The sequence below is a fragment of the Sylvia atricapilla genome, chromosome Z, assembly GCF_009819655.1.
Source record: "Sylvia atricapilla isolate bSylAtr1 chromosome Z, bSylAtr1.pri, whole genome shotgun sequence".
Lineage (NCBI taxonomy): Eukaryota > Metazoa > Chordata > Aves > Passeriformes > Sylviidae > Sylvia > Sylvia atricapilla.
The window spans coordinates 44168356-44195098 of record NC_089174.1 but is presented as its reverse complement, the minus strand read 5'-3'; the positions used below and the strand labels follow the sequence as shown (position 1 = coordinate 44195098).

The 26743-nt window shown below is 45.2% G+C and overlaps 1 protein-coding gene across 1 annotated transcript; it reads left to right on the top strand.

Annotated features, from left to right (window-relative positions):
* The first annotated feature begins 296 nt into the window (after positions 1-296).
* Positions 297-26014, top strand: SLC49A3 (solute carrier family 49 member 3). The gene is made up of 10 exons (XM_066340079.1): positions 297-425; positions 9914-10072; positions 10955-11174; positions 16854-16930; positions 17048-17185; positions 17753-17869; positions 19427-19579; positions 21397-21554; positions 22572-22684; positions 24106-26014. Exons 1-10 carry the CDS (start codon positions 297-299, stop codon positions 24258-24260), a joined length of 1419 nt encoding a protein of 472 aa, XP_066196176.1. The 3' UTR covers positions 24261-26014.
* Positions 26015-26743: the final 729 nt, after the last annotated feature.

The following is a 26743-nucleotide window of genomic DNA, read 5'->3' as shown; positions in this document are numbered from 1 at the left end:
CACGCGAGCAGGAGAGGCGTCTCGTGGCCAGGGCGCCCCAGTTTCCGCGCAGCTCAGCAGACGCGATGCGGACCTCCGGCTTTCCGCCGCCGAGGAGCGCGGCGAGGCACACCCGGCTCCGCGGGGCGGGGCTGGCGCTCGGCCCGGCGCGGCCCCGCAGCGAGGGCGCGGCCGCAGCGCAGCCCCAGCCGAGCCGGGGGGGCGGAGGCGCGGCCGGGGCCGCCCCGGGGAGGCCGGGAAGGGCGACGGGGCGGGGCCGGACGGGGCAGTGCCGAGCCTCGCCTCGCTGAGCCGCGATGGAGGGTGCTGAGGCTGCCAGCCTGCTGGGGGAGCGCAGCCTGGAGCCGCCGGCCCGCTTCAAGACGTACCGGCGGCGGTGGTTCCTGCTGGCCGTCGTGTGCCTGCTGAACTGTTCCAACGCCATGGTGAGTGCGGCCGCCTCTCCCGCTGCGGGCAGCCGCTCCCCGCGGCGTGCGGCTGGGACGCTCCTCCGGGCTGGTGGGGACGGGGGCGGCCCCGGCAGCCCCGGGTGCCCGAGCAGCAGGCGGAGGCGCAGAGCAGGAGGGCACACAGCCCTCCCTGCCGCCTCGCTGTGCAGCAGATCTCGAGAGCAGCTCTGGCTGCTGCTGCTGCAGAGGGAAGACGGGCTGACATGGCTCGCCCGAGCCAAAACCACGTCCTGTTTCTTCCTAGAAGCAGCCAGGCAATCCTCAGGGCTCTGCCCCAGTGCCCTGTCTCAGATCCACCCCCTCATCCTTGGAGCACCGGGACTCGGTTGTACGTGCGCAGTTCAGAGAAGCGTCAGCCTGCCGTGCCTTATGGACGGAATAAGCGGGTTTTACTTTTGAACTTTGTCATTCTGGTGACGACCTCGGCTTTCGCGCTTTCCTTTCTGACCGATGGGATCCAGGGCACCGAGGGGTGGTGACGGAGGAAGGGCAGGATGGGGCGGGAGTGTGTGTGTGATCTACGAGAGCACAGCAGGAAGTACCGCATCGTGAAATCAGACTGGGATGGAGCAAAATGTGTCCTGGAGCACAGCAAAAGTTGCTGCCGAGTCCAGTTAGTAAGCCGTGGGGAGACAGAGAGAGTATTCATCGTCTGTAAGGATCACATGTTTCTAGCCTAAGAATAGCAGAGCAGTGTTGAAACGCCGTGGGAGAGGAACAGGAGTTACCTCTGCCGCATTGCTGGCCTGTGACAGCAGATTCATCTGGTCAGGAAAGCTTCCTTCCAGGATCTGTTGCATATACAAAACACTACAGGAGTAATTCTGCACTAAACAGATGGTTGTATGAACTTCTTTTTGCCTACTCTTACTGCCTTGTTCTGAGAGACTTGAAAAAATTGGATGCCAGATTATAGCCTACCTGTTGAACAGATTTAAATTAAGTTCAGTAGTTACAGAGATAAACCCATAAAGTTTCCTCTTATCGAAGCTTAGTATATGAAAAAGAAGCCCAGATCTTTGCTCATCAAAGTCATTGAGGATATTGTTGATAATCATCAGATTGATGTAGAATTATTCATGTTCTTGAGGATTACCATGTTGTGAATGCAGGCTGTCTGGCAGACAGGATCAGGCACTGCCACCTGCAAACATTTAAATGCTTTGAATAAAGATTAGATATTCCATGATGCAAGAGTGCTGGGGTAGAGAAATGGAAAAACATAGTGAGAATTTGGCTATATGTGGGGAAAAAAATGCACCTTCTCAATGAAAAATCAGTATATCCTTTAAGAGTGTCAAAAAGTGTACTACTGAAAAGCCCCACTGCTTGCTTGCAGTTAAGTTGGCACAGCGGAAGAACATTATGTGGCAAGAAATAAGGTCATTCTGGGTGGGTGAAGCATGGGTGAAGGAAACCACCAAGCCTTTTCCCAGATGTTTTGTCATACTTTGGCTTTGCTGAAACCTTAAAAGTGAAACCAGAGAATTTCTTAAACAGATCTTTTCAGTACATCTGCAAGTATTACTGTGTCCTCAGTGTGTTGTTGAAAACTTTGTAGTCCTAGAAGATTGACCTACTGTGTCTCTATTGTATCTTGACAACTTCCTGACTTCTCACATCATTATTTTTCCATGGTATGAAATTAGGCCAGAACTTTACTACTTCAAAACTTAGTGTCTTAATAAATGTCCTAGAATGGAATTGCTGTTTCTAAGCCATTGCAAAGATCTGAAATGGCAACTATGCTGACATATAAAGCTGTAAGCAAACATTTCATGTTGCTAAAGTTTTCCTAAACATTCATAATAAAAATCACATTAAAATGGATGGAGTGGTTGAAAGTCCATGAAATCAAAATGTTTGGTTGCTATTAAAAGTTCCAGATGAAAAGATTAATTTACCAGTTCTGTGGCATGAAAAATCACTCTGCAAATTGTGTCCTCAGTTCCTGTGCAGATGTTGCATGCAGCACTTTGTTCTATGTACACCTGTGTCAGGCTATCTGCAAATGCATATAGGAATGTGCATATATGCACATGACTTCTGAATTGTCTGAATTAGACCTCATTTGCTGGACCAAGCTTCCAGAATGATGCCTTGTATTCTTCACTCTTGTCCATATACATGCTGTCTTCTGTTAGTGGCCTTTGGTGCTATTAACAATAGCAGTCAGAGGACAGTACTAAACGGGGGAGACTTTCAGTGTCAAGAAGACAGTGTAGAAGCAGGTTAACTGCAGGACAGCACATTTGGTCATACAGCAAGGGCAGGCTGGTGAAGGAGTATTTTTTAGTCTGGTTTAGGGTGTGATTGAGCAAAGCCAGACCAGATCATGTGGTGGTGAAAGGGGCACTGTTCCTTATATCCTCCTGCTCCACGTCATCACATGAAATCCTTTCATTAACTCGAGCAGAGTGGAGTTAATATGATATAGAGGTTTTTACACCAACAATAAATAGCCCCTTACTTGTGTTTTTATTGCTGACCTGAGTTTAAAAAGCCTGTGTCTCTCCCTGCTGAACAAAATGGGTATTACCTTAGCAGGAATTGGTTCTCATTTTCTAAATAGGGCTTTTCTGGGAATTCTTAGCTGGTAATCTAGTGTAGGAAACTCCTGCCTTATCTTAAGAAGGCTGTAAGCAGACATCAGCATAATATATTTGCTGCCTGAAGTTGTGGGCAAAGAGGATGTTTGAACCACAGCTAGGCTTGGATGATTTATCCCTAGCTGTCTCTTGCAGCACTGCTGATGGCAGGAGTGACATAACTCTGCCCGTGGTTTCTCCTCAGATTTGTTTTGCCAAACTTATGCTTTGGTTTTGAGTGTGATTTTTTCATCTGAAGGTTTAATGTTTAAGAGTATTCATCGTGTGCTTGCAGCTGCTGTAGCACATAGCTCCTTCCTTTTTTCTACCTTCCTGTGAAACTGAACAGGTGAGAACTTTGTGTTTAACAGAAGGGACTTTCTCTTGCTTTAGCACTGGGGACACAGAAAAACACAGAAGAATAAAACCAAGAGTGTTTACTGCCCACTTCTGTGTTCAGCAGCATGAACAAGCTGGGGGAGGAGCAGGGGAGCAGAGGATTGGAGTTAGCTCACACTTGACCAAGTGGCTCCTGACTCACCAACTGGAGGGCTTACACCACCACTGAGTGTACTTGGGAGAGGAAGGAGAGCTTCACAAGTGGAGCCTGGCATGCTTCAGGGCAGGGTGCACACGCTTCTCATCCACACCTGTCTGCTCCGGTAGTGCCCCTGCAGATACGCGTGCGCAAACAGATGCTGCTCTTTTTTCCTGCTACTTCTCCTGAGAGCTATAGAGACTAAGAGACATCTTGGCAAGGATCTGGCCTTTTCTGAAGATTAGGCCTCTGTCCTAATGTTCTAGACTCCTAGGTCTTCATCATGGGTGCCTTCAGATGAGCAGAGGGGTGTTTGCTTCCAAACTGTGTGGTCCTTCTGATCTTGAAGATGAGGACTCTGGTGTAAGGGCTTCATCATCCAGCCTCAGAGGAGAAAGAGGCAGCATCCGTGTCACAGGAAGACATCTTAAATCACCTAGTAAGCAGTGTTGAGGTGCATGAAGGAGAGCATGCTGGAATTGTCAGAATTGCTGTAGGCAAAGCCTGTGTGGGGACTGGTGAGCTGTGCTGGCGCCTGTTATGATGCAGAAGTTCCCGTTTCATGCAAGACAGCTCCCTTGGCTCCTCCTTTTAAAACTATACAAAAAAGGTACTGCAGGGGCATTTCTACAGTCTGGTCAGCTATACAGTATGCCAGACAATGAAAAGCACTCCTTATAGCAACTTTTGGTATCTGATTCCACCACTGATATGGCAAAGTGGGCTGATTCCTGATTGCATATGTTTGCTTTTCTCCAAATATTTTGCTTTCCACTTTTAGAATCTTGAGTTGTTCATGAGGAAAGTAGGCATTGATTACCAGCTTGCCTTTTGTGAAGAACATGTTTGGTACTGCTTCTGGCAGGGCTGTGTACCTGGTTATGCATGTGGTGCATCAATATATCATTGCTGCACTCTGAGCTCAAAAAAACTCACATCCGTCACGTATGCTGCCTTCTACAGCTCACACCTGTTGCTTACCAAAGTGTAGGGCCTATATGGAATCCTGCCTTCAGCCACCACCTTGCTACCATTGCAGACAGAGAACTGGTGTCTCATAGCCCACCAATAGCCTCCTGCAGAAATGGGAGAGAGGACAAACACTGGGCTCCCTTGGAACGAGGGGGGGAAAAAGTTCCTCCAGGTGAGAAAGGTCCTGGAGAGTCTGTGTGGAGTGGAAACAGTGAAGGCAATAGAGTGGAAGAACTGAACCAGGAGAAGATGGAGTTATAAGGGGAATGAGCACAGAAGGAAAACAAAAGGAATTGCACTGATTCTGAGTGGGAAAGGGTGGGATACATGTCTGAGAATCAGCTAAGGGTTTACAAGGATATCAGAAAGGCCAACAGAAAAACTTATAGGTGGAATCAGGATGAGATTAATTCTCAGTTAATGGAGAAGGGACCAAGCAGTCTCTGGGAGGTGCAGGACAATTAAAATGTCAGCTAGAAGAAGATTAAAGCAGAGGGCAAGAGAGCTGAAAGCAGAGCCAGTACTATTCCCAACATCAGTATTAGTCAGGTAGGTTGAGTGTCAGTTGCCCTGGCCCTGGTGCAAGCTTCATCGTTAAAGTAGGTGTGAAGGGGCCCTCCTGTAACTGAGTATATGAGTAGACCCTGGTTGGAAAGCACTTCTATCCTTTTTTTCTAGTGTTGGGGCATGGCTCCCCAGTCAGCCAGCTGTGTGCAGTGGGAGTTATAACAGTACTCCAGTGCAAGCCAGAACAGGCTTATGGATCATCAGGGGCCCTTCTGTCCTCTTCTTCAGCTGCTGAGCACAAGTTTTTATAGTGAAGAGTGTGTGCTGAGGTATGCCTTCCAGACCAGACTAGCATGCTATCTTTAAACCTAGAAATCACAGTGAGAGGAACATGTTTCTAAGGCTTGAGCTCAAAAGAGGAGTGTAGGAGCTAAAGTTCTTGCCTTTGGAGAAGAAACAGTGTCTATTATTACACTGGCTATTCCAAAATCCTGCTAGATGCATATCTGAAAGAAGGGAAAAGTCCATACCAAGTGCTAAAGGAGCAAATACTATGATCTGAAACATTAGTGAAATAACCAATGATATTGGGTTATACTACAGGAGAAGCTGTAATTTGAAAATGACTAATGCAAAATCTGTGAGAGAATGCTGGGGAAGTGAGTTTTGGCAAGTGTCAGGGAACTGAGTCACAAACTCATTGTAACTTTTTTTGGCTTGCAAAGGCAAGAGTCCCTGTGATTTAGTGTCTCTGCATGGGCTTCCATGTAAATGTCTTGATTAACATGCAGTGGCCCAGAAAGTGAACTGCTGCTGACTTCCATCGTCATCCACTCCAACTTGTGCCAAGTTGAGAATTTGGTCAAAGTTTGCTGAAAGATTTCTGTTAATTGTAGCACTGGCAGGGTTTGAAGGGACATGAGGTGTAGTAGGTGAGTGAAAATTGCATTGCAGTTAGGAATTGACATTGTGGCATCTATTGAGCTGCCTTTGGAGAAGCGCGTGTGAGCATGGATGGAGCGGTGCAGTGTGTAACAAGGACTTGTCTTGATGCCTTCTGCAGGTCACACTCAGGCTCTGGTTTTGTGTGGCCTCTCAGGCAATGGGGCAGCATGCAGCTTGCCCAGACCACAAGGGTGTATTTCCACGAAATGAAGCTTGTGCAGGGACTGAAAATTGTAAGGACTTGTTGGGGGTTAGGTTTGCTCTTTTTTACTCGGAAGAATTTTTTCCCCATAAATTACCAAGGAGACTAAGTGTCCTACTTAAGACTGTTTAACAAAACAAAGCAGTGATTGAAGCTCGGAGGGGGAGATAATTTGAGTTTTGGGGCAGATAAAGGACAGAGCTTGAGGCAGCTTGGCATTTCGGTGTTCGGGGAGAGAGAATGGCTGAATTGCTCGCTGCTAGAAGAGTTCACTCTCTCTGGAGGAGTCCAGTCCTGGAAAATCTACCATCATCTGCTCACCCTGGAATTCTGAGTTCCTCTGCCACCCTGCGAGAGCTGGGCCAGCCCTGCCCTCCTGTCGCGCTTTCCTCGGTTTCGTTGGCACTGCTGCTCTAACTACAGCGTGACCCTGCATCCCCTGCCCTGCCAGGACATCCTGCCATCCCAGCTACTAACCCAGGACTTTTCCACTGTTTCCAGCTTGGTGCTCTGAGGATCCTACAAAGGCACCGAGACCAAACTGCCCTGGGTTTTTGTGAAGCAAAGTCCTCAAAGTTCTTGGCACTGTTTTTGTTATCAATGCTGTCATTGGGGTTTTTTGTTTGCTTTGTTATACATACTAGTAAAGAATTGCTATTTCTATTTCCAAAATCTTTTGCCTAAAAGTTTTTAACTGCAAATTTATAATTGGAAAAAAAGGGAGTGGTAGTGGTGGTTTATATTCTCCATTCCAAGGGAAGCTCCAGCTTTCCCTGGCAGATACCTGTCTTCCCAAAGCAAGACAGGACTGAATAATCCTGCAAGGACAGAGGTATCTCTCTGTTTCTCCTTCCTTTATCTGTCTCAGAAGCAACAAGCTTTTGCGGTCTGACATCCTATAACCCTACACATTCTCTCTCCCTTTATGTCTGTCACTGTGATCTATAGCTTTGATACAGGCCCTGCAATTAAGTCTTGGACTTGATGATCCTTGTGGGGCCCTTCCAACTCAGAATATTCTATGATTCTGTGATTCTGTGTTTTTGGCGTGCCAAAGATGAGTGAAGACAGTGGCCCTTGGGAAGTGGCAGAGGGCAGAACCTCTCTTTGTCTCTATTCTGCATCCTAGGAGGATTTATAGGACTTTGACCTCACCAAGGGAGAGCTGCATCTTCTTTACTTGTTCTTTCTGAGGGGGATTACCTCAGGGCCGCCCCTGTGTAAGTACCAGCCTTGGCAATGCAAAGTTTCAGAAAAACATGTTGGATAAGGGCTCTAGCTTCTGGCAGATGAGCTTATTAACTACTGTGTGTGAAGTTACCAAAACTGGGAAAAGCAAAAGCAGAAGGTGGCATACTGACTGTGTATTTCCCTGTGTAGGAAAAACTCCACAATGCTGCCTCTGTTGCAGGGGCATTTGGTGGCCTCTCTGACTTCAGTTGCATCCTGAGCTCCATTTCCCAGTTCTGAATTTCTCTGTTAGAGCAATACAAGGTAAACAATGAAACATACTTTTTCTCTCCAGATCCATAAATGAACCTACTTTGTATTTTGAGGGATGAGTTCAGTCTTGGACAAGCTGCAAGTTTCCACCCTCCATGCTGTCAAACAAATATGCTAGGACTGGAGCTCTTGTTTAGGATAGGATTATGGGGCAGCCAGTATGCTTCGTTTTCTGCAAGAAATGGTTTTACTGGATCTAATGGAATTGTGCCAGTGCTTGATCCCAGATCACCTAGATGCATGCAGTCACTGAACAGAAAATGCCGTGCTCTGTCATGTGGCATCACTTTCCTAACGACGTAATAATGCATGATTGAGCATGTTGTGTAGGGGAGCAGAAGGGGTGAAAATGTACCTGAAGCTGGCTTACAAAATGTATCATCTCTTTAATTACACTGTTTCCTGGTAAACTGTTTCATCACCACCCCCACGTGGAAAGTGTTGAGGAACCCAGAAGTGCTATTGCTGGAAATACACAGCTGGGATTTGTTTAGCAGCAGTTTAGCATCCCATAAGCAAAATAATGCTCATGCCTTAGTAATGCTTGTAACATCTAAACAGTTACATTAGCATTAAACATTTTAACTCCCATCCCAGTCTGACGGAAATCTGGAAAGTGACCTGGATTAGCCTCCTTGTTGTCTAAGAGTACAGTTTCATTCAACATCTAGCGTCTTCATTCACTTGGCTGTGGAAGCTGAGTAAACACCAAATCCACCCCTACCAGACCTCTGAATGATGTCACATAGGTGTGTTTGAGCCCAAGATGCTAATGTGAACTTTGAACTGTATACAGGAGATACAGCATGGCAGCTGCTTTCAGAGAAGAAAGGGCTGATGCTAGGAGTCCTTGCAAGGTTTCTGAGAATATATTCCAAACTTCTCTGTTACTGCCATTTACTCATTGCATCCCTGCTGGGCAAAAAGCCTAGCTAAGGAATGATATGTTTGTGGCTGTTGTCACACGGTGACTCTAGGGAGGAGAAAAGTCCATCTCCCTTTCTGCTCCTATCTAATGTTGTAGATTTTATGATCCCTATCCAGTAAGAAAATACCACCAGGAACACACTGGAAATACCAAGAAGGAGTTTGTAGGAGCACACCTTCCTCTGAGGTTACCCAAGCCTTTTTCAGTTGCACATGAACACTACATCTGATGCTGTCTGCAGGTTGCAGGCTGTGAAGAGGAAGCTTGTGATGACAGAGGAGAGTACCTGGAAAGTGACTGTGGCTGGAGTTCTTTTGTAGAAAGCTAGAACTGAAGTTTTTGTTCACATTTCTGCAACTTTTATAACCTTGAGTATTCAATAGCAGTAAGATCGTCTTCTAACAGTGAGGTGGCTCTATAATCAACATTATTGAATGGTTAGGCCATTTGACAGGTTAGACCAGTCATTTTGTAGAGCACCAGATCGCATATTAACAAAGAATCTACAGAAAAGTCCTCTAACTTGTAGTACCTGATTTTCTTTCTTGTGTCTCTGATCTCAGAATCTGATTTTAGGATCAAGCAGTTCTTGTAATTCCCATAAGAAACCAGATGGAGACAAGAACCATGAAATCAATGTCTAAAACAAAGTCTAGGGAGCTGTGTTCAGATATGGCACTGGAAGAAAAATGTCGATAGTTGAAGCCCCTCTTCTATGTGTTCCTCCCTGTTATGTGTTCTAATACATTGAATACTGTCATCTCTAGGTCATTTTTTAACAGTTGAGTGTGTCTAGGAAGGCAGGGAAAAATGTATCTCTTGACTGACACATAGTAAAATTCTTACAAGACCCCATCTAAGTGTTACAAATGGAACTGAAAATACTAGTCTAAGTTAAAGGGGCTCTTAGCTGAAGAGAGGAGGTGGCAGATGGGGTTTTATGCTAACACAGAATGAGTCCATGTGGTTTCCTTCAAGTAAGTAAGTGCATCAGGGCCAACCTGTTCATCATGGAGACAGAAAAAGGTACTGACTTCTGCCTTTGCCAGCCTCCAGCATCAGGACTAGCCAGACTGGGGATGAGGCAGTGAAATGTATGGGGTGCTCTGGGCCAAATAACTGCAGACACTGGGCATTAAAAATTTTATTACCAGCCTTATCATCACAATTTCAAAGAGAGACTAAGACAGCAAGCCTCCTCACAGCTCAGTTTGAGGGGATGCTGAATTACTATTCTTTTAGAGGTGTTCATGTTTACCCATTTTTGTGTTTGTTTTGCAGCTGTGGCTGACATTTGCTCCTGTGGCGGATAAGACAGCTGCTTACTTCCACATTTCCTTGGAGATGGTCAACTGGCTCTCAATGGTGTACCTCCTCATCTCAATCCCATTTGGTCTGGTGGCAACATGGGTCCTTGACAGTGTGGGGCTCCGATGTGCTGTGAGTTGAAGTATTCTGTTTCTCTGAGGAAGTTTCACCTAGAGGTAGCAGTAGATGCACAAAGCAGTAACGTACATGCTTTGAACAGGAGTCTTGCCAAATGCTGCAGAGAATTAGCCCACTGAAAGCTCTATGCTAGTTCAGTAACATCACCTCTATGACAATGGTGGTGAGAGCAGTAGGAAAAATCAGAATAAAGTTGTATCACTGCTTGTCTTTTCCAGCTTTAGTTTTCATTGCCTTAGCCAACTGACAGAGATGGATACTGTGAACTGACTCTGTGAAGAGCTTTCTGTAGTTGGGCCAGATTTGCTGTGGAAGTGTTAGTGTCACAATTTTGTTGGCAGGGTCAGTTTGAGGAATAGCAGAAGAGAGTGCAAGCAAGAGAACCCCCATCAGGTCAGAGCTTGGTGTCTGCTAAGCCAGCTTGTGATCTCTACATGATCCCAGAATTGTGTTGTGGAATGCAGCACTGAAACACTAGAATGCTAACAGAATAGAAGAACATTTGCAGGATCCATAGGCTGGATGATTCATTGCCATGATCTTTGGATTTTCAGCAAAATATTGGTGATGGCATAAACTTGATGACAGGATGTAAATAGTGAAGTTCAGATTTGTCATCAAAGTGGCTCTTATATGGGGCCAAGACAGCCACCTTGCTCCCTGTCACCCCAAGACACTCCCTAAGGAGGCGGGTAGGATCAGGAGCATCTTGCAGTGGCCCAGAGGGGTGGGGATGATCTGCAGGCAGTCATTATTAACACCCAGTGTCTCCTGTAGTGCATTTGAGACCTTGCTCGTGCTAATCTATTGTATTATTCTATCTATTCTGCCCTTCAGTCTTCAGCACACAAACCCTGTTTGTTCTGCTCACTGCAGGTGCTCCTGAGTGCGTGGCTGAACATGGTTGGTAGCATCACCCGGATATTCAGCATAATAAAGTTCCTGAGCTTGGGTTCCCAGAATTACTGGTACCTGTTTATTGGACAATGCTTCTGTGCATTAGCACAGCCTCTTATCATCTTTTCACCAACAAAGCTGGCAGCACTATGGTTCCCAGATCACCAGAGAGCAACAGCAAATATGATTGCATCAATGTGTAAGTGATAACAGCAAAGTAACATTGCTCTCTTACAGAACTTGTTAGCAATTTGTTTGCCTTTCAGAGGCAGCAGGTAGAGGAAGTCCTTTGTACTGCATCCATTTGCCCTTGCAAATACAGCTTCACCCAAGTGTCTTGTAGTCATGTGCAACAAAACAGGCAAACAAGAAGTAGGTATAAGCCACATCCAGGTGTGGTCCTCAATATAAGCCACTGAGACTCCTCATATCTTCTTCTCTTCCAGGAAGAGAAGCTTGTCATCTTTGCCTACAACCATCACATAGGTTGATGACAGCCTTTAATGTTACTAAATCTTTAGTGGCCTTAATTTTGCAGTTTCTTAGGAAAGTGTCTTAAATTGCATTGTAGTGCCAATGGTCACAGGTGCCAAATTCTGTAACTGAACAGAGGTGAGGTAAAGTGAGGCTGCTGTGGCAATTTTGCCCACCAGTTCATCCAGTATGAAGACTGAGCACATATTCCTAATTGGTATGTATGCACACACAGATAAAATATTCTTGTCTGTCTGCACAAACATGTTAGGGATGCATAATTGCAGGACTATCCATGCAGAAAGTAGACCTGCCTTGCTAAGTGCCTGGAAGCTGGGAAACTGGAGGAGAGGCACCAGATAAACTTGCTCTAATCACATTCCTCTCTTGGGTCCTTTGGGAGAGATAGAGACAGGACACTGCACTTGATAGACCTGTTTCCTCCCTTCATATGACATTTTACCCAGCAGCCAAAGAAATCTCTTCCTCTTTTCTCCAAAGACGTGAGAGGTGCTCCAGAAATTGGGCTGGTTTACTGGCTCCAGCTGTGAAGTCTCATAGGACCTGCATGTGTGTGACAGCCCCATCTCTCCTTCACTCAAAACAGTCAGCAGCTGCCTTCCCTCCCCATTGCCTTGAAGCTGTCAAGAACGGTTAGGCATGGGAAAGAAGAGCACCCCTCTGCTACCCCTTTTCCAATTCTGCTGCTAGACTACAGCATGGGCACTGTTGTTTTAGCAAGAATGGATCTATGGTGTCAGAATGAATAAATTATTTTTTTGCACTGGTTTTTCTAGAATAAGGTGGATATGATGACTCACCTGGTTTTCTGGTGCTGAGACAGACCTTCACCTTCGTGGTGGAGAAGGAGCTTTGTTGCCAGTATGGCATGATACAAGCACTACCAAGGACCACTGGGCACTCAGTGCTTCACTGCCCTGAGGGACTGCAGCCTACAAAGTGCTCTTTTTAAGTGAGAGAGCAGCCAGAGAAGATAAAGAACTTTTTGTTCACACAGCGTCTTCAGTTTTTACAGAACCAAATGAATCTAACTATGATACAGAACAAACCCAAAGACCAAGGAACAGTGGAATCTCAAGACCTAAAGCTGTTCAGTGTCTGGCATGTTGGGATGTCAGAGTGCAGGCTGAATGAGCTGTGACTGTTGTCTGCTGCAACACCTGCATGTTGCTCTACGGAAGGCTTCCATTAATAGTGCCTGGTTACCTCCATAATGTCTGCTGTACCATATCAAGATTTAATTTCAGGAAAATTTAAATACTATCTGGAAGGAGCATCTACCACAGCCCCAGTCATTTAATCCAGTGGTTAATTAGCTTACGGCAAATGTTAGCATCTCGATGCCCTTTATGCCCCATGTATTCAGTCTTGTTGCACCTGTCTGTCAGGTAGTTATGGACAGAATCTGCTCTTCTCTTCTTTGTCCTGAATGACTGAATGGCTCCCACCCAGCTACTTTACAGACAAATTTCATTTTGCTTCTTCCTACTTGTCTCCATTCTACCTGTTGATGATATGAGCTTTTTGTGTCATCTTGCTCCAGTTTATCAGTGCCCAGTTCCTGTGTAATTAATGCTGAGCAGCACTCAGCACTCCAGTACTGTCAGTGTCAGTGGTGCATACAGAAACTGGCTCTACAGCTTCCTGCTGTTAATGCCTATGGGTAGGCTTCCCTGGGCTTTTGTGACAAATATGAACCTTGCACCCAGGATCCTGCTGAGCAGCCGAAATTACTATGACTCAGCTGTCATAATGATTAATGACTCAGCTCTTGAATGTTTGTTCTGCCCATCACTTGTAGAAACTTACTCAGAGAGGAGCAGTGTAGAGCCAAGAACTCATCCGCTGTGAAGATCACAAGAAATCCTGTGTCAGAAGTAGAAAGAGTTGTCTGAGTCCACTGAAGTGACCTCTGCGTCATCCACAGGAGTCTTCATTTACTGAGGTCTGTTGATATGCCATTTTCTGCACTCTGAAGAGTTTAAGTGTGTGAGGATCACTGACCACAAAACACACAGGCCCAGTGCAGAGTACTGCAAGCTAGTCCGCCAGGAGCCTTGGATTGTAATGTATAGTGGATTCACTCAGTGACCTCCTTTCTATTCATAATCTAGGCCATGTAATAGCTCTTCTCAGAAAAAGAAGGCAACTGAAACCATGTAATTTACACTTTCTGGAACTGCTTGAGTATGTTGATAGTTCATGGAAATGGCTAACTGCTTTACAGGCAGTCCCCTATAATGCCCAGTTGCATTTTACCACAACAGAGAAGATGTAATCTGTCTCCTTGGAAACTGCTCTTTAATTGTTTCCATGTACTTAGAAGCAGGTTATATTTCACCAGGATCATAAGCTACTACTTTCCTAAGCACAAAGTAGAAATGCTACAGTTGTCTGGTATAGGATTATTAATGATGCCTCAGCATTATTGTAGAACAGACGGGGTGGAAGGCACCTCTTGGGATCATCTTGTCCTACTTCCTGCTCAACCAGGGTTGTCTAGACCAGGTTGTCCAGGTTTTTGTTCAGTCAGGTTTTATCTCCATGAATGGAGGCTTATCTGAGCATCTTGTTTCAGTGCTGAACAGCTATCACAGTAAAGAAGTTTATATTCAGGTAGAGTTATGCTTTGTATACCATAGAGAAAAGTCTGGTTCCATCTTTATAATTGCTGATCAATGTTCTTTTCTCCAGGCCAACAAGTCCCACCTGTCCCAGCCTCCTTAGGTAGGAGAGATGTTCCAGACCTTTTCTCATGCCTTTGGCCCTGGGCTGGACTTGCTCCGCTAACTTGGTACCTTGCATGGAGAAGCCCAGCATTGGACTTGGCACTCTGTATGTTTCTTACAAGGGCTTAGCAGAGGAGGAGGATCATGATCTTCCACCTGCTCCTCCTAATGCAGCCCAGCATGCTCTTGGACACCTTTCTGCAAGTATGCATTGCTGGCTTATGGTCAGCTTGCAATCCACCAGGACCCCATGTCCTTCTCTGCAAAGCTGCTTTCCAGCAGCTTCTCCAGGCTGATCAGTCCCAGCTCTCTTAGTGTCTCCTCACATGACAGAAGCCCCAGTCCTCTAATCATCTTTTCTCTTTTCTGGACCAGTCTCCCTCACACTGGGAACCTTAGAACTGCTCACAATTCTCCAGATATGGACTTGCCAGTGCTGAGCAGAGGGTAAAAACAAGCTCCCACTGACAAGACTGCCTAATGCTGAGCCCAGGATTGTGGTGGCTTCCTTTATCAGAAGGCTGTGTTGCTAGCTCATTGTCAAGTTAGTGTACACCTGGACCCCCTACCACTCCTCCTCTGGTCTATTTCTGCAGAGCCACATTCCAGTTGGTGAGTCTCAAGGGGTACTGGTGGATGAGTTATTATTCTTCCCCAAGTGCAGCATATTATATTTCCTTCAGTCAAACTCCACGAGGTTCCTCTCTACCTATTTCTCCAGTCTGTTGCAGTGCCTCTGAGTGGCAGCATGGCCGTCTTTTCTGCAAATCACTCCTCCCAGTGTCACATCATCTGCAAACTAGCCGTGGGTGCACTCTTTCCTACCATCCAGGTAAACTGTATGGCCCCAGTATGAACCCCTGGGGTGCATCACTGATGATGGGCCTCCAGCTGTCTTCATGTCAGTGATGACAATCCTCTAGGCCCAGCTATTCAGCTGGATTTCATCTCACTGTTCACTTGACTAGACTACTTCATCAGCTTATCTGCAAGGTTGTTATGGGGACAGTGTCAATTGCTCTTTCCTCATCCATCCAGCAGTCATTTCCCTGTATAAAAGCTACCAGGTTAGTTAAGCATTTTTCCTTTTCACGTTGTCATCCTTCATGTGCCTGGAAATGATGGCAAGGATTGATCATTCCATGACCTTCCCAAGGAGCAAAGTAAGACTGAAAGTCCTGAAGTTCCCTGGATTCTTCTTGTTCTTCTTGAAGATGGGAGTGACATTTGCTTTCTTCCAGTCCTCAGGAGCCTCTTGGAATTGCTATGGCCCTTTAGAGATAACAAAAAATGGCCTTGCAATGGAAACAGTCTGTTGCTTCAGTGCTGATGCATCCTGTCAGTGCCATGGATTTGTGTATGTCTGGCTAATTTAATGTTCTCCAACCTAGTCTTTCTCCATTGAGGGTAAACCTTCAGTGCTTCAAACTTTACCTTTGGTCTCAGAGTTAAAGGTCAGTCTTACCAATCACAGAAGATATGAAGAAGGCATTTAATACATCGATGTTTTCTGTGTCCTTTCTCACTAAGTATTCTGCCTCATCCAGCAACAGGCCCACATTTCCCTAACTTTCCTTTTGTTTCTAAAGTACTTAAGTGTACTTTCCCCATTGCCCTTCACCAGACTCACCAGTCTGGCTTTGGCTTTCTTAACCCCATCCCTGCACACTTACAGAAAAGTAGCTTTACTTGTTTGACTATTTGCAGAGTGTTGCCTTTACTTTAAAACATTGTCACCTGCAATTTTGGGTGTTCCTAACCTGAGTCCCAGGAGTGCTGCTTCACACACTGCTCAGTTCCAGACCCATAATAATGCAACTGTGTCCTTCTGTACAAAATCTGCAAGATTCTCTGCTGCTGTGGAATTTTGGTAGTTGGTAGCAGAGATCAACTTGTATACCTGCCTGGCCTTTGCAAAGGAAATGCTTGAAAGGTCTCAGGAATGACCTAGCGTCACTTCAGAGCGCTGTTTGTGGCCTTTTGACACAGAAAAGTAATGGCATCCTGGTGACCCTCATAAAGAGCATTGCCAGCAGCTTGAGGGAGGTCACCTGTCCACTTCTGAAAAGCTGTGTCTGGTTGTAGATTCATATATATTAGAAGGACATGGACATATTAGTGTAAGTGCAGTTGAGAAGCCACTAAGACAATTAAGGGAAAGGAGCATCTTGCATGGCAGCAGAGGCTAAGAGAACTGTGGCTGTTCATGCTTGAGCAAGGGAATCCTCTACATAATGTATACATACCTAATGGCATAGGGGAATACAGAAGGAAAAACACGTCTGTAACTCCTGCTGTGTAACACCAGGACGGATGACATGGATTCACCCATTTGAATTTTGTCCCTTGGCATTTGCTGAGGTAGCCTTGTGAAGGTGAGGACATGATAGTCCATATTTGAAACACAGTTTACAGGAGTTAGAAGTTGAAGGGACATGGTTTTATAGAATGGATTTCATGGGGTTGAGACAACATATATGGCAACAGTAAGACCATAGAGTCAACTTCTGTTCCCCTCCTGGTTCTCCCTATGTATGCCTTGTTTTGTCCTTGTTCATTACAGTGCTGCACACTGCAGCTGTGGCACAATAGGGGTGGAAAAATGATTCTGACTGCTTGCATGAAAAAAATGTTTCTTTTCTATTTCCTTCCAGCCAATCCCTTGGGCATTCTTATAGCAAACTTGTTGTCACCTGCACTAGTTCCTGAAGGAAAGCACATCCCATTGATGGTAAATGAAAACTGCTTTAATCAGTGAGCTTGGCTGATTTGGGCCTGGCTGATTTATTTATTTGGAGGTAGTGAAGCTGGAAAGACTGGTAACTTGTCTTGTCCTTCTGTTGTGTAGCTGGGTATTTATGCTGTACCAGCAATTACAGCCTGTGCTCTAGCAACTCTGGGGATTCACGAGAAGGTCCCGCCAACGCCTCCATCAGCCAGTGCCACTAACTCCAACTCACAGCCATTCTTCACAGGGCTCAAAATGGTAAGTGTTACAGCATAGGGGCTGCCATGCTGGAGTGAGGGTTGCAGCCCTCAAAGAAGGGGAAATGCTGAACAATCTGCTTACAAAGCAGACTCTGAATGCCACTCTCCCAAACCTGCCATAGAAAGCCCCTTGAAGGAGATCAGGATCCCTTCCTTCCTTAGCAAGTAGAAGCTGCTCACAGCAAAGTTACAAGAGATGCTTTCTGACCATTCAACTGTGGGCTGGCAGCCATTCAGAAACCTCAAACAGGCAGAGTTGGTCCTATCCAAGAGGAGTCTTCTGAATAACCTGAGTCTTCTGAATGGATGTGGTAACACGTAGGATAGCACATGGCAAAGCAAAGGGAGAACTTGAGCACGGAAGAGTTCCTTCCTCCCTACATGGTCCCCACTGTAACTTGTCCTCTGGCTGAACTGACAGGACAAAGCCATACTTCTGTCAGTCATCATGGGGTTATTTTGTCACCATTTTGAACTAAGGAATCAGAGCTGCTGACCCTCAAGTCTGCAGTCACAGCCAGGCCCTTTTACTCATCCACTTATTTACATTAACTTCTTTTTTTAGCTCCTGAGAAACAAGCCATACATCATCCTAGCACTGTGTTTTGGAGGAGGAATTGGGATGTTCACCTGCTTTTCAGCTCTGCTAGAACAGATCCTTTGTGAAAAGGGGTATTCAAATGTGAGTCTTCTTTCTTTTTTCCCCATTGTCCACATTTTCTATGATACAATCAAATTCATTTTCCCTCATAAAGGACTCAGAGCAAAATGAAGACAATTGAATACACTGCAGTCTCATATCCTATTTGCTCATGTTATCTAATATAAACTTAGCAGCAGATTAATCCAGAACACAGTCAAACTCTTAGTATAATAGATGACCTGTATTTTCATTACTGCCTATGGCCAGGCTCCCACTTGCAAACAAAAAAATTTTTAGGTAAAAAGAATATTGTGATTTTTCTAAGCCACATCAGAGCACTGCTGTCTATGCAGCCTTCTGCCACCTACTCCAGAGCAGAATTGGGCCCAGGCAGCCCTAGAGTGAAGCTGAAGACCAGCTGATGCAAGCACCTTTACCTCTTTGGACAGATTTACATGAAGGCAGGGCAGCATAAGAGGTCGGTGGTTACTGTGACAGCTGTTTTTTCGTCCTTCTCACGACACCAGCAGGTGCTGCTTTTACAGTTCAGCACAGTATGTGCATAGCTGGTTCCTGCTGCTTTCTCCCTCCTGCTTATTAGATGTCCCCTCCCCCACCTCCCAGTTCAGGTGTTTCCTCTCAGCCGGCTGCACTTCAGTCCTGATGCTTGTATTGCCATGGAGGTCCTCTTAAAACACCTCTCCACCTGTTATGTGCACCTGTTTACATGTCTGGTCTCTGTCTACCCCCCTCTTCAGCTCCCAGATCTGATATCTGGCTCAGGGCTCCATAGCCAGGTCACATTTTGCACACTCCATTGGCTTTTAACTGGAAACCTCTTAAACCTTGCAACCTTGCTTTCTGTGCATCATGATTTTGTCTCTCAGTGACTGGCTTGTCCTGGCCCTTTAGCCTAGGGAAGCTATTCCATATGCACTGTCCTTCCAGTGCCCCTGAGGATCCCAAAAATGTTTTTCTTAATTTCTTAAAAGCTTCTCTGCTTTCAGGATTGCTGTCTTCATTTGAATTCTTATGGAGCTGAAGAAGCGCTACAAGCAAAGGGCAATCACTGCAAGCAACAGAGCATGCACCCTATACTTACCACTGCTCACTGCCTCTCTAACTAGACTTTGACACAGCCAGTGTCTCCTCTAAGATGCTTTGGGTGTGCCAGTGCAGGTCCCTGGTAGGAAAAGGACCAGGAGGGTAATTTTAAACATCAGCAGGTCCCAAGGTAGTTGGCCTGTTGCCACCAGTGTGGACAAAGCACCTGACTGCCCCTGGAAGAGCCCAGTGACTCCAGGCTGGAATATTTAATGCCAGAGAACTGTTATTGCTCTGCATCCAGCCTCCCTTGACAGGTGTACAGAGACTTGTCATCCTTTGAGAGTGCTGTCACCCTGCTGTCCCCACACACTTGTAGAAGCACCTGGGCTTGGTCATTTGCTATTCAGAGCCCTGTGAAGGCTGCAATGGGCAAGGAAACTTTTCTTACCTCAGTAAGTGAACCACTGGTAGCTGGCAGATGGGTCAGTGACATTTGAACCTCTTTTGTAATTGCTCTAATTTCTCATTACTTATTCTTCTGCCCTCCAGGATTTTGCTGGCCTGAATGGTGCACTGTTCACAGTCTGTGGTTTGTTGGGTGCTTTTCTGCTAGGCATGTATGTCGACCGGACAAGGAAGTTCACAGAGTCCACCAAGATTAGTTTCTGTCTGAGTGCACTTGCCAGCATCATGTTTGCAGTGGTGAGTTCTCCCTTACGTTGTGCCTTTCTCATGGGCTTATTTCTGTTGCCGTCTGATAAATCATCAACTTAAACCAAGGTTGTTTGATGTCATAGTGTTTATTAAGCCATGTTTTATGCTTTGGGATTATCTCTTTGGGCTAGGAATGTTTTAAGGAAAAACCCTTTACTGAGGATTTGACAGTCACTGTGGAGCCTGAGACAGACAGATTTGTGATATAGATAAATAGGCATAGTTTTACTTCCCTATACTGGATCACCATGTTTGCTTACTGGCTCCTGAGACCATTCTTTAAAAAACAAACAAACAAACAAACAAGAAAGAGAACCGCTAAGTATTTATATCTCAAAAATGAACAAGAATGTCCTGTTTTTCCAATACCTGCCTTTAACAGTGGTGGGTGTCAGGGTTGTAACATTAGTGGAAAGGACTTAATTATGTTCTAGTTCTGAAATAGTTCTTTGAGGGGAACAAGAGAGGCAGAAGAGGAGGAGAACACTTGAATTTAGCTGGGAGAGGAATGCGGAGCCTGGAGACTTAGCACCCATGAGGCCCGGGTACAAGTACTGCTCTCAAGCACAGCTACTGCCAGTGGAGCCATCACACAGCAGGAATCTGATCACAACACACAGCACCACAGAGGATCCAGAATGGTGCAGGTTTCTGCTTTCCCAGCAGTCTTGTGCTGTGCATTTCTCTTGTGTGATGAAAAATGCAAATTTTCACTAAAGGGTGATCACACCTTCCTTGGGACCAAGACCCCAGAGATGGTAGCTCCATTTGGAAGAGACAGACAATTGCAGTGCTTTCAACAATGTAGGACAAGGTGCCTGAAGCACATCTTGCATCCCACTCTCATGTTCTGGCATTTGTTTTGAGGATGATATGAATACAAGTCAGCTTGCCTGGACTCAGATAAAGCACTGAGTAGGTAAGAGCCTGTGCTAGGAGCAACAAATAAGCCTCTTCTTCCTGCACTTCTCTCCTCACCTTCATCACACAGAGATGAACTGTTAGTTCAAAGTAATAGAACAAAAATCACCCATTTAAATCTTTTTGATTCCTGATTCCAGACACACAGAGTTTTCCTTGACTGAACTAGTTTAGTTGGGCCAGGCAGAGTTTGCTGCCATGCCAGGACAGACAACTGGTGTTCCTCTGTGGGAATTTATTACATGGTCAAGGAAAGGTACCAAGCAGCATGGCTACAAAGTACTTTGCCTTTAGTAGCATTGGCTGGACAAGGTCATGCTCTTTCCTCCATTTAGGGACAAGGCTATTCTGGGCACTAAGTTAATCTCTAGGTTTTGTAAATATTTCTGGTGGTTTTTTGTTTGCTTTTTTTGTTTGAGTCTTTTGATGTTAAAATCCCAGTGTTACAAACACATGTCTGATTGATTTTCCTTATCATTGAGCTGTAGCAAACCAAAATTCTCACAAGTAACCTAATGCAAACATTTCCAAAATGCTACTTTGCTTTTGGACAAAGGTGTGGGACAAAGGGTTTCACTTGGTCCTAGAGAGATGTTGAACATACAGTAAGTTACTGACCAGTCAAGTCACTATAATACAACCACAGCAGTGCTTTTCAGATAATTCTGCTGATCCTCTCCTTACTTGAATTCAACAGATAGCTCTCCATTTTGTAGCCTTTTGTTGACTTTAGAGAGTCGAAAGTAAAAAATTTATTTCAGGAAAAGATAGGGACTATACTGGTGAGTCATGCCCTGAGACTTCCTTCAGGTTAAAGGTTCAGAGACTTTCTGCACGACAGTGCTGACATTGAGACTTTGGTATTGTTTTATTTTGTCCTGCAGACTTCTCGGTTCAGACACCAGGCCGTCATGTTGGCCATCACCAGTTCGCTTTTTGGTTTCTTTGGTTTTGCCATCTACCCCATTGCCATGGAGCTGGCTGTGGAGTGCTCCTACCCCGTAGGAGAGGGCACATCTACAGGCCTGATTTTTGTTGCAAGGTAAGATGGCAGATTAAAACTAACTTACAAATGAGCTTGGGTTCCAACACATACACACAGGGGTGTGGGTGCAGATAGAGAAGAGCAGAGACATCAGTGCTTGCCGTCCTGCTGAATGTCTTTCTGGTGTCTGTGCACATGCCCCTGGCCAGGGGAGCTGGCTGGCTGAGCCACAGACTTGAAGAGCTAAATGTTTTAAAACAGGAAGGACTATATGGAAGCAGTGCAAGAAAAGCAAGAAGGAAGATAAAGGCCTGCCTTGGTTGGCGCGAAGCATGATTTCACTATGCCCAGCATCACCTGCCTTTGAAGCAGATGGGGGCTGCATGCCTGAGAGAGGCACCCATTCCCACAGCGTACAGGGACAAGTCAGTTCCCAGTGCTTTGTTGAGCACTAGATGGGGCTCATCCGTCATTGAGGGACAGTGACTGTCTTTCCAGTTACCAATTTACCTGCCTAGGGCTGGCACTGGACTTCAGCAGGAATGACTTGCTGGAGCTCTAAGCAGTGGCACCCATGATCTCATGCCATGTTTTTGTGTCAGGTGGAGGTGCAGCAGCAAGAAACCTCAGTTAGAGGCATCAGACTCTGCCTTTGAAGGCTGTTGTCTCTCACTGGTTGTGGACTTAGTGACTGCTGCCAGCCAGCCATGAATGAGGAGGATGCTTATGGCCACAACCTCTTTGCCTCCTCAGTTCTGCAGTGAGAAGTGTTTCCAAGTCTCTGCCCAGTGAATGTGCCTCAGCTTTTTGACGGGTGTAGTTCAACACCTCCTCGCCTTCAGTGGGAGTATATAGTGATCCTGGCCCTGTGTCTGGAATTGACCTGGACACCCTGTGGGCCAGAACCAGTTAATCAAACACCTAGGCCACAGGAATGCAGTGGGAGCTTTCTCTGCTAGAAAGACTGTGATCCAGAAAGAGGCATCATTCTCTCCCACCTGAGGAAGGTGGTCTTGTCTGCAGCACTGGTACCTCAGGCAGGTAACATAACTGCATGTTGGCTTCTCCCCACAGCCAGATTGAGGGTGTGATTTTAATGATTCTTCTACAAGCTCTCACTGTCCATGTTTCTGTGGATCCATTCTCCACCTGTGCCCTTGACCAGGATGGAGCCCTGGATTGGACAAGTAAGTATGTTCTTGGGAAATGATGCTGGACACTCGGTTGCCACCCATGTACTCCCCACTCTTTAGGTCTCAGTGTGAGGAACCCAGTAAATCTGATTCCTATTGTATAGCGTATTGTCTAACCCCCTTTCTGAATCTGATGGTGCACTCCTTGCTGCTCCTGCTAAGCTGATCATGCAACATTAAAATGGAAAGAACTCTAAGGCACCATGAATGCCACTGCTGGCCCTGGGTTAAAATTTCTCTTGCAGTCACCCTGCAAAGACTTGAGTTTCATAAGGCTAAAAAGCAGCTGTTCAGAGGGGAAGACACTGTCCATGTAGCATAACTAGGGCTGGTTTTCATGTCAGAGGCCAAGGTTACAAATGCTTTGACTGAAAGCTACATCCCTTTCTTCTGCACACACAGTTGCCTGTATTTGTAACATACTCGTAGGGTCTTCTGACTTATTCCAGATTTCCCCTCCTTTCCTATCTGGTCAGAAGAGACAGCAACTGAGATGAACAGGAGCACATAAATGGTTTCAGCGCAGGCTAAACCCTAGTCTTGATCCCTCAACTAGTTCATGTTTATGTAATAATGACACCTGGGGACAGCATAAGCAAAGGCTGACCATTACTTATTAAATATATCCTGTTTGGCTGAGCAGAAACTTCCCATAATAAGGTCTACGAGCTGTTAGAGATCATGGCTTCATAATAACTGCGCCCAAAAAGCAATTTGACTGCCTCATCTCTGAAAGCCTGCGATTTACTATTTAATCAGATCAGAGCTGGATCTTGGGATTAGGTACCCATTCCTATTCTTTTTGTGGTCTGATACATACAGGAAAACCTGTGGAGAAAGGGATGAAGATGTTCATTTGGGACATTGTTGAAATTAGAACTACTTCCAGGCTTTGCTGCATAGTCTTTTAGATATACTTTTTATTTCCCTTCAGAAAAGATTCTTTAAACACAAAGTTGTAGTTAATGAAAGTTCATATATAGTGAATTCTTCTACTTCGCTTTGTTTTGATATAACAAAAAGTACTACCTGTGAGGACCTGTTCCCTTGTGGATTCAGTCTTTTTTGTAATGTTTTTTGCCGCCCCCCAAGACACAAATGGATACGCTTACAGACACACACTCCTACAAGTACAATGTGTGCACTGGTGTAAGACCTCTAACCTGGGGGGTTATGCAAGACACAATCTTCATAAATGTGGAAGCCTTCCACGTTTTACCTAAATATTATTCCTATGCCAGTCTTGTCTGCTACCAAACTGGTACTGTGTCACTGTAGTCGGCACTCTGTCCTCAGGGATATCTCTTGGGAGGGGGTCAGAGAGAATGTGCCTTTTCAGGGAGGTGACCTCTGTATTTCTGCACCCACGGGGAGTTTTGGATTCACTGCCTAAAAAGTGTATCTCTCTCTCACAGCTCCGGTACTGGTGCTGGCTGGCCTCTGCAGTGCTATGGCTTGTTTCTACGTCATTTTCTTCCACACTGACTACAAGCGGCTCCATGCTGAGACAAGCAGTGCTGATTTGGTCAAGGCAGAAGATGCAGTGACAGCACATGTTCCTGAATCCTAAACAGGCCAAAAAGGGGATGCCAAGGGCCAACGACTCGGACTAGTGGGCATGGGCCAATCCTGAGCTGGTACACTGGGAAATCCATGTCATGTTGCACTACAAGCAAGGACTAGAGCAAATAGCACCTTTGCTGTGCATCTCTCAGTTTTGTGTTTATTTGGGGATCTGGGCTGTTAAGATAGGCTGTCTTGCCAGAAAGGTGAAAGTGGCAATCAACAACTATGCACGCAACTAAACTTTTAGCTGACTTGATTCAAGCTAAAGAAATGTCACAGTAGAGGGTAGCATCATATTTCAGCCATTTTAAATTTTTATGTACTTGGATCAAGGGTGAAGGTTTCAGAAAGATGGAAGCTCTGACTACAACAAACCCAGTAGAAAACTTCTATTTAAGGACTGTGGTACAGCATAACAACTTTTCCACTCATGTTGGAGCTAACTGTGCCTTTTACTAAAGGACAGTAGAAACTAGAGCATCCTTCTGTTCCAGTGGGTATATGTAAGTATGTGATCTATAATACAGGTCTGTTACAATGAGTCACTTTGTCTTCTACAAGAAAAGAAAAGCCTTGCCCATAGTGGTGCCTATAAAAGAAAACATCAGTAAGCAGCAGAAGTTAAATACAGCAGCATTTCTCACCCCTCTGGTTACCTGCTAAATGCTGAGACATTCAGGAATAGCTTGTTTTACTTGAGATTCTGTTTCTTCACCTCTTTCGCAATTTCAGTGGTTTAAGTTTTCCACAAGAAGATGAACTTGCTGGTTTAGTATTAGACTAATGTGATACTCTCTTGTAGAGCATCATACTTTGGGCAATGACACTATAGTGCCTGGCACAGTGGAAGCTGGCAGAAGAACTGGAAAGGTGGCACTTTAGTGCAGAGACTTGTCATAAGTTTCTGCAGGTGACAGTGGCTTTGGGGAAGAGACCAAGTAAGAAACAACATCAATAAACACTTCCAATTCTCTAATGAACTGACATCTGTTCATTAGTGTTAGCTGAGATGGGAAGTGACACAAAAAATCCCATTTGGAGTTCGGTTACACTGACAATTACAGTGGATTTTTCATTTTACAGTATTTCCACAGCAGTGGAAGTCCTGCTTTGGAGTTCAGGCATAGGTGTACTGCCTGACAAATTCTTACTTTATAACACTTAACATGGTAAAAAACCCCAATTAGATAGTTGGGATTTTGTGATGCTTCGATATTATACCTATTTCAAGGGAATCTAAGTACTTGCTGATTAAGGGACTGTGATGCAAATTGAACGTGTGACTAGCTTTATCCAGTCCAGCTAGAAGATGATCCCAATGCCAAGAACACACTGTCCCTGAAGAACACTGTACAAAGGAGCTGTAGCTATCTCAGTGCCTGAATTCTCTTCCCCATTACCAACTGGAAGTCGCTCCCTTTGTAAAACACCTGTTTGCATCCTTCTAACAAGCCTGCTCATTCCTCCGGCTCCAGCCATACTCTCATTTATAAGCACTGATGTTTGTCAGGAGCAGGAAAGAAGTCTGAAGCCAAAGTGAAACAAGATTGTTTAAACCTGTCAGAGGAATGAGATTAGCTATCTTTTGCAAAACTAGCTGGGCAGTTCTGCAGCCGTGGAACTAACACCAAACAGATTAACACTTTCCATTTCTGAATTCCACTGTACTGGGAAGCAAGAAGCACTTGATACTTTATAATTTTATATATTTACAAATGTTTATGTTTTTTAATAAAGGGTGGTTTAAGAAAAGATTAACCTGTTCTCACTGTATCAATTTTTACCAAGTATTTTTATGGATGCCAGGGTGTATTGGATCTGCTGTGCAGCACAAAGCAAAGGCTCCTGTATTTGCCAGATGTCATTAACTTGTGCTTACACTGACAATGTGTGAAGTATTATCTCAGATTCTTAAAATGACTGTGTGAAATTAGCTGTAAATTAGGTTAAACTACAGTTAGCTTTTTTGAAGGATAGGTTAAAGGAGTAAGGAAATACTGCTAGCAACTGTCTCCAAAATCTGCTGTTGCCCTGGTCAGAGAGTCTGCCTTGCACCAGCTGAGACACTGTTATCTTTATCCAAGCACACAAAAGAGATTCTAAAAAGGGGAGACTTTTCTCTTTACTGATGCATGAGACATAGAGGTGTGTGAGGCTCTTTCTGGTTTCCTAATGAGCAGTTGCTCCCTCGCTGTATGATTTGTCATACCCTGACTGTGTGCCATAAAGGCATGATGGCACTGCCAGCAGTGTGGCCAGGCAGCTCACGCAGGTACCTACTTTGCACCATCAGCTGTTCCTGCTGTTTCAGCTAACTTCACATTTTGTATTTAGAACAAAAGAGCCTTGAGTGTCCATGCTACTCTCTAATGGCCACCACAGCTGAAGTAGACTTTCTGCTGTGTACTCTTCTCTTCAAGACTGTATAACTCATCTATCTCACAGTTCCCTTACAGATGTGCCCTTCCCTGGAAAACCTATGGAAAA

Excerpts from the sequence above, each read along its gene's own strand:
- SLC49A3 (XM_066340079.1), top strand. The coding sequence starts at position 297 with ATGGAGGGTGCTGAGGCTGCCAGCCTGCTGGGGGAGCGCAGCCTGGAG. Across the intron at positions 17,870-19,426 it reads GTGAAAAGGGGTATTCAAAT|GATTTTGCTGGCCTGAATGG; the intron begins GTGAGTCTTCTT and ends TCTGCCCTCCAG. Across the intron at positions 21,555-22,571 it reads GGCCTGATTTTTGTTGCAAG|CCAGATTGAGGGTGTGATTT; the intron begins GTAAGATGGCAG and ends TTCTCCCCACAG.